This window comes from Canis aureus, chromosome 24, assembly GCF_053574225.1.
Source record: "Canis aureus isolate CA01 chromosome 24, VMU_Caureus_v.1.0, whole genome shotgun sequence".
NCBI classification, from domain to species: Eukaryota; Metazoa; Chordata; class Mammalia; order Carnivora; family Canidae; genus Canis; species Canis aureus.
The window spans coordinates 8,696,724-8,708,896 of record NC_135634.1 but is presented as its reverse complement, the minus strand read 5'-3'; the positions used below and the strand labels follow the sequence as shown (position 1 = coordinate 8,708,896).

Sequence of the window (12,173 nt, the reverse complement as noted above, 5' to 3'; positions counted from 1 at the left end):
TCTCTCTCTCTGTCTCTCATGAATAAATGAATAAAATCTTAAAAAAGAAAGAATAGACAAATATGGAAATGGATGAATGAAATCATTTTGTTTCCTAATCAACCCATAGTGATAGCCTTCCTCTCTGCTATCTTATCCTACCAAAGTGATATGTGCTCCAAAATTGCTATTCCTCTTCCCCCTTCAAAACATACTCATTTTATTACTATAGTGCTCTCAGGTGGTAAAAGAAAATAGTCTACTTGAATTTAAAGTGTGAATAACTTATAGTCCTGAATCCATTAAGACCTAATGACATTTTTTAAAAAGGATTCTTATTAAGACTGCTATCTAGTTAGAACTTTAGGCAATGGAGAGGTGAACATAATATTGATAAAATTAACAGATAACATTTATTGAGTAGTTTTTATGCACTTGTCACTCTTCTGAGCCCTGTGCCTGCACTGGTTGGATCTCACTTAATCTTCACAAGCATCTAAAGGAAAGGCATCATCATTTTGTCCACTGTTTGCAGATGAGAGAACAGAAGCACAGTGAGGGTTAAGTAACTGCCCCAATGGCACTTAACTAGTAAGTTTTCCTCTACTGGCCACAGTTCCAGAGCAAGGAATATGAGTCCAGAATCACATCTGAACAAAGGAAAAGATACTTTGGGGTGAGGCATACTGGGGTAGAAGTAGGCCAGGCTTGTGTACAAATCTGACTTCCTGAAGTCAGATCCCCTAAAATACTGATGCTTTTTACTGTTTTTCCCCTTCTGAATTTTTTAGCTTAAGAGATTTTATAAAATATTACTTTTTTGTCCCCAGAATGACTTCCTATCCTATGGCAGCTGTAGCAGGAGGCATATGTACAAGGGGAATAAAAAGGGTGCAGCAAACCCTTGAATGTAGTAGGAGTCATTTATATTACATTAAAATGTTTAGCTTCTAGTAAGTTAAATATTTTGATGGTGAATATTTTAATATTTAAATGAAAATTTTGGGTAAATTCAATTTTGATTTATTATACTTGTGTTTATTCTATGAAACATGTGCTTTTTGTTTTTCATTTATTATTAAATTTTTCTATCATTTACTTTGTGCAGCTCTATATGTATGGTGTTTCCAAACATTGTGTAAAAATAAACAGCAAAAATGCAGAGTCTTTTCAGTTTCATGCTCAGGATTATTTTGGTAAGGAAGGCCTATGGTCTGGAGAAGGAATACAATTGGCTGATGGTGGATGGCTCATACCCTCCAATGATGGAAAGATTGGAAAAGAAGAATTTTATAGGTACTCTCTGCCAAAAGTGATTGTGTTAACTTTTCTGTATTCTACAATCTCTGTCTTTTTTTTACTTACCTCTCTAAAACTTATTAAATTGGCTCAAAATCAAATTCTCATACAGTGAATTATTTTAAGCACATTACGGTTCACCTGACATTCTATTGTAATCGTTTGAAAAGTGAATTATGGTTTGTCCATAATGTTCTTAAATTGAGACCCTTTTCATATGTGTTTATAAAATAAAGTTTGATAAGAAAAGTTTAAGTGGACCTACTGTAGATACACACAAACACACACGTTCTATTCTTTCATTGTATAGTTCAGTAAATATGAAATACAAATACTAGAAGCTAAGCAGAAATATTCAAGTGTCAAATAATAATAAAACCAAATAACTAATAAATTTTAATAAATTTTACTGTCCTAAAATATCAACAACTTAGAAACTGAATAACCTCTTATAGTTATAATGCTTTTACAAAGATTATTTAAAATTTTTGCTAACAGAGATGAAATTACCATGCCAAGTGCTAGACATAAGAAACCTATTTTTAATGCTCTTATTTTTTTTAATTTCTATATATCTTTCCAAAATTTATAGTTTGGAGAAAGTGGGAAGACACTTTTCTTGAGACTCTTTTTAAATATTTTATTTATTTATTAATGAAAGACACAGAGAAAGGCAGAGACATAAGCAGAGGGGGAAGCAGGCTCCAGGCAAGGAGCCTGATGTGGGACTCAATCCTGAGATTGTAGGATCACGCCCTGAGCCAGGGGCAGGTGCTCAATCACTGAGCCACCCACGCGTCCCGAGACTATTGTTATGTTTTTGGAATATTTTAAGACAGGAATGTTATTTACACCTTGTACTTGTCTCCCATAAATATCTGCTATCAATTCTAGTTGGAAAAGTACACTAAACAGTTGTATTAAGTATATATTATACTTGCATAGTATAGAAGTTAAGGGTAATTATCCTGTTATCAGGTGAGCATGGTTCATAATATTGACTTTTGAAGCTTAAGTTGTTTTTTGAATATTCAACATATTTATTGAGGACCTACTATGTGCCAGATAACTCTTCTAGGTACTCGGAATAACAAAAGAAAACAAAATCTCTGCCCTTTTCTGATAAGTCAAACTAATGTTTTTAGAGGGGTCTGAGGTGGAGAAGGAAAGTTTTTAAAAGAAATAAGTAAATTGTATAATATATTAGAAGATGATGAATACTATAAAGATAAATATGGAAAGGGCATAGGGAGAATTGGGTGAGGAAAGGTTCAGTTTTAAAATAGGCTAAGTAAAAAAATAAAAATAAAAAAAATAAAAAAATAAAATAGACTAGTCAGGAGTCTTCCCTGAAGCCCTGACATTTGGTCAGTGTCCTGAAGGAGGGCAAGGGAATGAGTATAGAACTATGCAAGGAAAGCATCATTGACTGTAAGCAGGAAGCATGCTTATTTGGGAAACAGGAAGAAAGTGAGTGTAGCTGGAGCAGAATGAGCAGAAGAGTAGTAGCAGAGAAAGTAGAGAGATGAGACCTTACAGACCTTTGTAAGAAGCTTGGCTTTAACTCTGATTAACCATTTTTGCCCTGAGTAAGAATGTTTAAAGTAGAGGAATGACATGATCTGCCTTGTTTTTGAAAGAATAACTCTGGCTGCTGCTGAGATTAAACTGTTTGGAGGAACAATGATGGAAGCAGAGAGACCAGTTAGGAAACTGCTGAGGTTAAGTTTGTGAGATGTGGCTGCTTGGGCAAAGGAGGTAGTAGTGGAGTTGATGAAAAGCAGTTGGATTCTGGGTATAATTTGAAGGTGGCACCATCAGGATTTGCTCAAGGATTGGATGAGGAATGTAAGAGAAAAGTAGAGTAAGAATATCTCCAAAGATTGTGGTATTAGTGGCTATAAGGGTACATTTACCATGTATGGAGAATTGAGAAGATCAGAGATAAAAAAAAAAAAAAAAAAAAAAGAGAAGATCAGAGATAGAAGAGAAAGGGAGTGTCCAGTTGGGGTTTTGTTTTTTTTTTTTTTGTTTTTTTTTAAGTACACAGGGCTTGAACTCACAACCCTGAGATCAAGACCTGAGCCAAGATCAAGAATTGGACACTTAACCGACTGAGCCACCCAGGTACCCCCACATGGGATATTTGAAGCTTGAGATATTAGTAGACATCCAAGGGGAGATGTTGAGTAGGCAATTGGATATGCAAGTCTGGAATTTAGATGTAAAGTATGTGCCAAAGAAATCATTTTCATAGTTTTCAGCATGTAGATGGAAATTAAAGTTATGAAAGAGAGACTAAGAAAGAGCAACCTGGAAGTTAGAAATAAATGTCCAAGAATGTGGTATGTTGCAAGCCAAGTGAGGACAGAACTCAGGGAATAAAGAATGACCAGGTGTCAGTTGCTGCTGGTAAGTAAGAGGAAGACTGAGAATTAACCATGGATTTAGTGATGTAGAGGTCAATATTAGTCTTTTTTTTTTTTTAATTTTTATTTTATGATAGTCACAGAGAGAGAGAGAGAGAGAGAGAGAGAGGCAGAGACACAGGCAGAGGGAGAAGCAGGCTCCATGCACCGGGAGCCCGATGTGGGATTCGATCCCGGGTCTCCAGGATCGCGCCCTGGGCCAAAGGCAGGCAGGCGCCAAACCGCTGCGCCACCCAGGGATCCCTCAATATTAGTCTTAATGAAAATAAGTCAGTAAATTGGTGGGGTGAGAAAGGCAGTATCTGAATAAGGAAGTAGGAATAAAGGGTGTTAGTTTTGTTGTGTTTATTTAAGGAAGAAAAAAACCCTATTTTTTATACTGATGGAAATTGTTCAGTAGAAAAGAAAGAAATTGATAATGGGGAGAGAGAGGAGGCGTTTCCTAGATTGAGGTTTCTGACTAGACAAGAAAGAGTGGGAACTAGTATACAAATGGCAATAGGAAAAAAACAAAAAAAAACAAATGGCAATAGGGGACAAAGATGAAAGGTTCAGATGCTGGTGGTGGGTTGATGGATATGAGGGTAGAAGCTTCTGGAAATTTTCTTATTTGTTTCCCTAGTACTCAAAGTGGGAATGGGAAAGGAAGAAGAGATAGGGATTTGAACAGAGAGAGGAAGATCTTTAAAAATCACTAGGACTAGAGAAGGATGTTCTTAGGTGATTTTTAAAAACAATCTCTTTTAAGAAAAATAATCTAGGGCAGCCTTGGTGGCGCAGCAGTTTAGCGCCGCCTGCAGCCTGGGGCGTGATCCTGGAGACCCAGGATCGAGTCCTGCGTTGGGCTCCCTGCATGGAGCCTGCTTCTCCCTCTGCCTGTGTCTCTGATCTCTCTCTCTGTCTCTAATAAATAAATAAAATCTTTAAAAAAAAAAAAAGAAGAAGAAGAAGAAAGAAAGAAAAATAATCTAGGGGTGCCTGGATCGCTCAGTCAGTTAAGCATCTCCCTTTGGCTCAGGTCATGATCCCAGGATCCTGAGATTGAGCCACACATTGGGCCCCCTGCTCAGTGAGGAATCTGCTTTTCCTTCTCCCTCTGCCCCTCCCACAACTTGTGCTTGTACCCTCTCATTCTCTCTCTCTCTCAAATAAATAAAAGTCTTTTTTTTTTTTTTTTTAATTTTTAAAAAGAAAAATAGGGCAGCTGGGGTGGATCAGCGGTTTAGCACCGCCTTTAGCCCAGGGCCTGATCCTGGAGACCTGGGATCGAGTTCCACATCAGGCTCCCTGCATGGAGCCTGCTTCTCCCTCTGCCTGTGTCTCTGCCTCTTTCTCTCCCTATGTCTCTTATGAATAAATAAATAAAATCTTTAAAAAAGAAAAAGAAAAATAATACATGATTATTTCAAATTAAAGATCTCCTTTTCCAGGTGAAGTCAGTGTTTTGACTTATATGTTAATTTTGTTAGTATATTTTGATGCGTATCAAATCATTTTCTAAATTATATTACTTATATGCTAACTCATAAAAACTTACTGAATGGTCTTGTACAGTGTAGTGTTTGTGCAAAGAATAGTCATGGTTATTGAATTCAGTATCATCTTATGTGGTTTTTTTATATTGTTCTACCTTTATTTGTTCAGGGCTCTGTGTGACACCCCAGGTGTGGATCCAAATTGTATTTCTAGAGTTTGGGTATATAATCACTATAGATGGATTATATGGAAATTGGCAGCCATGGAATTTGCCTTTCCTAAGGAATTTGCTAATAGGTGTCTAAGTCCAGAAAGAGTGCTTCTTCAACTAAAATACAGGCAAGTTTTATGTATTACATTATATAATCACATACTGTAATAAGGTTTAGACTTTTGTGCTGTCTGTGGCTTCTACATCATAGAAGGTAGGTACACGAGCCAGTTGTCAGTGACAGTCGCCATCCCTCACTGTCCTCACATCCCTGACTGGTACACAGTAGTTCTTTTGTCATCCTCCAGCCTCTTTAAGAGAATTCACACATTCCTACACCTCTTACCTCACCCTCCCTTAACCTCTCAGCATGTGAGAAGAATATGGTTTACTAATTTGATCCATTTTTCAGGGATTGCTAATAAACTATTTTTGTATCTGGGGAGTTTTAATATTTAATTCATATTTTAACAGTATAAAACTTACTATATTGCTAGCTACCAAATTTTAAATTCTCTAGTCTCAGTTGTTCTTCACTAGAAGTATTTAATTTTTATTCTCCATTATTCGGTGACCTTTTTACAATGAAATTCTAGACTCACAATGCCTAAAATTTGCGTTTTTCTTTTTCTTTTTAGATATGATGTGGAAATTGATAAAAGCAGAAGATCAGCTATAAAGAAGATAATGGAAAGGGATGACACAGCTGCAAAAACACTTGTTCTCTGTATTTCTGAAATCATTTCGTCAAGTGCAGATATATCTGAAACTTCTAGTAGTAAACCTAGTAGTGTGGGTACCAAAAAAGTGGGCATTATTGAGCTCACAGATGGGTGGTATGCTATTAAGGCCCAGTTAGACCCTCCCCTCTTAGCTCTCGTAAAGAACGGGAGATTGACTGTGGGTCAGAAGATCACTATTCATGGAGCAGAACTGGTAGGCTCTCCTGATGCCTGCACACCACTTGAAGCCCCAGAATCTCTTATGTTAAAGGTAAATTAAATTAATGCACACTTGGTAAAAATCAATCACTGATAAAATTAAATTCTAGGGAGGTTTTAGATTTTAAATTTTAAACTTACGCCTATCAAAGATGCTCCATTGCTTAAAAACATACTGTTAGTCTATGTGGCAAATTTTTTAGACTGTTAAATTTTTTTGTGCCATTTCTGGGAAACCCAGAGATATTTATTGAGCTAAAATAATCCAGGAGCAAATTTGCACTGGCTTTGATTTGGGTACCTATAGCTTTTGGTGCCATCTTGTTCCATAGTATTGCTCTGCTTCCACTCTGATTACTCGATTAGATCTCTATTCCAGTGTAATTGGAAAATTAGGTTTAAGTGATTTTTAAATACATAATAATAAAATGTACCTTTCTATGTGGATTTAAACCTATATACAGTAGGACTTTGTCATATTGAATAGTCTATAATATTTCTATGAGAAAATAGTAATATTGCACAGTCAGAATCACCTATGAGGTGAAACAATATACTTCTGTCATATTCTGGATCACTCTACTTCAGGAAGGCATTTAAAAAATATTTTTAAAGCGGACATGCTTTGTCGTTAACTCTATATTGTGTTGCTTTTAGTCAAGCCGAAACAGGCTTTTATGTTGCTTAGAATATCAAAGTTGCAGTATCTTTCAATTTTTTGTTTTGTTTTTATCAAATCAGTACATGTGCATAATTTCAAAACTCATAGGCTTATGACACCTGCCTCTGCCCCTCCCTCCAAAAGCAGTCACTGTAGCCATCCTGCTTAACCTCTCTCTTCATGCTCCCCAAAGGCAACCACTTCTAATCTCTTTGGCAGTTTCTTTTGCTTATATCACTATGTCATCTTTTCTCCTTCAGTTTTAGATGTTAACTGTTAGCTTCCTGCTATGAAAGTTGAGGAGTGAAGTCTGTATTCACTGTTCACATTATAATGATTGAAAAACATTTTTCACAACTCGGCATATAATCTGCTAATTACATTTTCTTTACAACTTACTGTTTTCCCAGGAGTTAACAACTGTCTTGCTTTATTTTGTCGTTTTTTTTTTTTTTTTAATTTTCTATATCCTTATCACCAACTCATTCCTACACAAGAGATACATAAAAATCATCTCAATATGTTAAAATACCTTTACTGATTTCATTTGTTTTTCTTGGAGATCACTTGGACCTCTCCCTACTCCTGCCACATTCTGAAGTGGTTACTTTCTATGTATGCTGCACAGTTACGTTTCTAGAAATCATTTTTACCTCTTTCTGTGTTGGAAGCCCTATTTTCTGGAGTTCGTATCTATATGGATTTATTCCCTAGCTCTAAGCACATACAAGCAACCTCTAGAGGCTTTTTGAGAGAGGGAGCTTGTAGCTTTTTCTTTTATCTTATTCTAAGATGGCTGAATATAGAATGTAAGATGGAAATAATTTCTTCAGAATTTTAAAGACATTTTGTCTCTTATCTTTTTGCTTCTTGTATAGTTTCTGCTAAATTCAGTGCTGCTTATTCCCAGTCCTTCACTATAATCTGTTTTTAAAAAGTTTTGGAGATCGTTTGTCTGCAGTATTCTGAAATTTTACAGTACAGTACTTTGGGGTTGGCCTTTTAAAATCACTGTCTTGGGTGCACAGTGGTAATCAGTCTATAAACATATGTCTTTCATTGGGTTCTAGGAAATTTTCTTTAAATAGTTCTTTGATAATTTTGCCCCCCTCCACTTTTTTCCTTTTCAATTTTCTTGAACTCTTGATATTTGGGCAGTAGGCCTCTTTGATTGGTCTTCCGATTTTCTCATCTTTTCTCCTATTTTCTATTTTGTTGTCTTTTCTCCCCTACTTTCTAGTTCTAATTTTCTAATCCCTAAAGTGAACTTGTGCCTATTGGTATAATCTTTCATTCTCTGAGGCCTTTAATACTCCCTAAATGTTTCTTTTTTAATTACATCCTGTTCTTGTTTCATAGCTGCAACATCTTCTCATCTTTCTGAAGCTATCAATTAATATTTTATTTTAGTTTTTTCTGCTTGCTGCTTTTTTTTTTTTCCTATAATCTCCTTTTTGTTTGTTTGGGTCTCTCAGGTTAGAGACTTCCTTCAACTGGTAATTGTTAGCTGTTCTTTCTTCTTCAAGAGTGGGGCACTAATGAGCTAATCAGAAGCTCTGTGATAGGTAGGCTTTGTCAACTTTAGAGTGGTAAGACAGGGACTTGATTTTGTTAGGAAACCTTCAAATACCAGTGACTGAGAGCTGAACAGAGTAAGAAAACTAATTGGGAGACTCATGTCTAGCATAAAGATTTTCATTGCATTTTTGTTTTCAGTATAGCATCTCACCCTCACTCCAGTTGCTCGGGGTGCAGGATATGTGTGTTTAAGCATCTCCAGAAAGTAAATTGTCCAGGTTCTTCATGTGAGAGAAGGATGGTCACCTGACTACTCGGGATGGGAAATGAAATCTGAGGTCTTAATTGTCTTTCCTTCTAGTATTAGCTGCACCTCATGCTCCTTCAGAGATACCTGTTGTTTCCAAATTCTGAGTGATTTCCTTAAATTATTTTGTTTCCTATTGGCTCCATACAAATTTGCCAGTTGAGTCATATTATGCAGGTTATATTGGACTTTTATCATTTATAAAATGGGGATATGCCTTGGGATTGTTGTAAAGATTAAATGTTAATAGATATAAAGCACTTAACACTATCCAGGCACCAGAATAAGTGCTTTAGGAATGTCTGTTACTTTTATTAACTGTAATCATTCTCAGGCTTCTTTGTTATTTACCAGTTGTCCAATAAATTTTCAGCTTCCAAAATTGTGTTAATGCTTCATCCACTACCCTCCTCTCTTCAGTCCTTTTTGTCCCTGTAGGTCTTTTGAAGAAACCTAAGTAAATAAGTACATTTTCATCCATCATGTTTAAATTGAAGTCTCTTTTATTAATTTTCTATTAGTAATATTTACATTAAGACTATAACAGCATAAACAATTTTTTGAGACTATATTTTGAAAGTGTTTTCACTTTTGTACAGTTTTTCTACTTTTTTATTTTCATGAGGCTTTTGAATGAATGAAAATGTTATGACATCTGAAGTAAAATTGAATATAAACTTACAAGTTGACTTGTTCATTATTTGTCCAGATTTCTGCTAACAGTACTCGTCCTGCTTGCTGGTATACCAAACTTGGATTCTCTCCTGATCCTAGACCTTTCCCTCTCCCCTTGTCATCACTTTTCAGTGATGGAGGAAATGTTGGTTGTGTTGATGTAGTTGTTCAAAGAGCATACCCAATACAGGTATGATATACTCTTGAAGCTTACTGTGTATTTCTTCCTTTTGGGACAATTAATTTGAATGATCTCTCTCTACCATGTATCTTTGTTTGACACATCATTACAGTGGATGGAGAGGACCCCATCTGGATTATGCATATTTCGCAATGAAAGAGAGGAAGAAAAGGAAGCAACAAAATATGCAGAAATCCAACAAAAGAAACTAGAAGTTTTATTCAATAAAATTCAAGCAGAATTTGAAAAGAATGATGGTAAAATGAATTTTATATTACAAGTTCTTTTTAATCTGAGAACAAGTTTCTTTGTTTTTGCTTTTGTGTTTTTAAGAGGCTTCTGATTTAACCTCTGTAATTGGGTGAATTGTCTTTATTTTGAATAGTAGACTTCTCTTTCCCACTTCTGTATCTGAGTTTTTAAAATTTTTAAAAAATATTATTATATAGATATACAGATAAGCATTGAAGTGACCCCAAACTATCCCTTCTTTATTCAACATAAGAGAGCTTTTATTTATTTTTTTTTACAAGAGAGCTTTTAGATACTTTCAGTTGTCTTAGACAATAAAACATATAAACAGCATTTTCAAAAGTCTTAAGTAAACTTCCTCTGAAGCTTCAGTACTAAAGTATTTATAGTATCCTTTTTTGGTATTAGAGAAAGAATAGCAAGGGAAAAAACTGCCAAATTATTTTCCCCTAGGCAAGTACTATATGATGTCACTTATATGTGGAATACAACTAAATCAAACTCATAAAAAAAAGTAAAATGCTGGTTACCAGTGGATGGGAGGTGGGAGGATAAAATTGATAGTGTTTAAAGGTAAAAAAAAAAAAAAATAACAGTAAATAAGCTATGGTGATCCAATGCATCGTATAATGAATATAGACAATAATATTGTACTAATGTGATATAATAAATATCAGTGCAGTAGCAGTCATATTACATATATAAGTGTATCAAAGTAACACATTGTATACCTTAAATATATGCAATGTTATATGTCAGATATATTCAGTAAAAAGGAAAGATAAACACTCAAAAAAAATTATTTTCCCTAAGCCATTTTTCATTTTCTTTCTTCAATATCCTATATATAACTTTTGCATTTTTTGTTGTTGTAGTTTTCATGTTATTACACCTGGTGCTAGATCTTGTTTTCCCTGTGGCAGCAATTTTAATAATAAAAAAATCATAGTATTTTTTGCATAAAGGACATTATGGGTTTTTATCTTTTTTTTGCTGAAAATGTTCTGCATTTCTTCATGATTTTCAACTTCCTATTCTATATAAATCTGCAGGAAAATTGGACTCTCGATATTTGATTCACCAGCTCATGCTGTTTTCATGAGCTTCTTTGGGTACATTTTGCTTGTTTCTCTAATTTTCAGTGTTTTTAAATTTGTGTTTTAGCTAATTAGTGATGCATTTTTCCTAGAAAATATAACAAAGCAGTGTATACCATCATGTGCATTAACAAGACAGCAGATCTGTGCTCTGCAAGATGGTGCAGAGCTTTATGAAGCAGTGACAAATGCACCAGACCCAAGTGACCTGGAGGTGAGAGAGTAAGAGAACATACAGTGAGTCTTAACCATCATCCTTTATGGTGGGAAGCTGTAGTCGGTCTTCTGGCCTCCCTGGCAAATTATTTATTCTGTCCGTACCTCAGTTTCATCTTCTATAACATGCAAACAATACTAGTGCCTACCTCATTGGGTTATTGTAAGGACTAGGTGAATTCATATATTTATCACATACAAAAATACACGTACACATACAAATTCCACTCCTCAAATACAGGGAGCATTCAAATGTCAGCCATTTATAGCATTGATGGTGGTTATGATTATTAGAGTACATTTATAAGTATGGAGTTGTCTTGACCCTAAGGAAATTTGTCACCTAAGATAAGTGAACAGCTTAAGGCACCTGAAAATATTTGTTATGTGACGAGCTGAGTACATTAATCTCAATTTTTATATTGTCACATTGTTAAAGTGAACTCGAATTCTGTTGTATTTTATCTCTTTTTAAAGGGATTCATTTACAGTGGATGAGGTTTTTTGTTTTGTTTGCTTTTTTTATTCTAATGTCATTTGCCTTAATATATTAAATGATCATAGGGTTATTTTAGTGAAGAGCAGTTAAGAGCCTTGAATAATCACAGACAGATGTTGAATGATAAGAAGCAAGCACAGATCCAGTTAGAATTCAAGAAGGCTATGGAATCTGCTGAGCAAGGAGAACAAATTCTACCAAGGGATGTTACAACTGTGTGGAAGTTACGTATCATAAGCTACAGGAAAAAAGAAAAAGATTCAGGTCAGTATGTAAATTTTTTAAGTTAAAGTACTATTAATAAAAATGACTTCAAATGCTAGATAAAGTTTTTTTTTAATACGGAGGGGCAAAAATGCACTACCACTGCCCACAAAATAATGGTATAATCCTTGAATCTCTGTTGTTAAGGTATTTATTTTATAAGAATTT

At 35.0% G+C, this 12,173-nt stretch overlaps 1 protein-coding gene across 5 annotated transcripts in view; it reads left to right on the top strand.

The window, feature by feature from the left end:
• Positions 1 to 12,173, top strand: part of BRCA2 (BRCA2 DNA repair associated) — a 63,387-nt gene that overhangs the window by 37,856 nt on the left and 13,358 nt on the right. For 4 of the 5 annotated variants that reach the window (XM_077868156.1, XM_077868153.1, XM_077868155.1 and 1 more), the window contains 7 exons: positions 1,088 to 1,275; positions 5,352 to 5,522; positions 6,033 to 6,387; positions 9,531 to 9,686; positions 9,790 to 9,934; positions 11,119 to 11,240; positions 11,807 to 12,005. In XM_077868156.1, coding sequence (XP_077724282.1) covers positions 1,088 to 1,275; positions 5,352 to 5,522; positions 6,033 to 6,387; positions 9,531 to 9,686; positions 9,790 to 9,934; positions 11,119 to 11,240; positions 11,807 to 12,005 — 1,336 coding nt within the window. Of the gene's footprint in view, positions 1 to 1,087; positions 1,276 to 5,351; positions 5,523 to 6,032; positions 6,388 to 9,530; positions 9,687 to 9,789; positions 9,935 to 11,118; positions 11,241 to 11,806; positions 12,006 to 12,173 lie in introns of those variants that run through there. The other variant, XM_077868157.1, reaches the window with a different exon arrangement.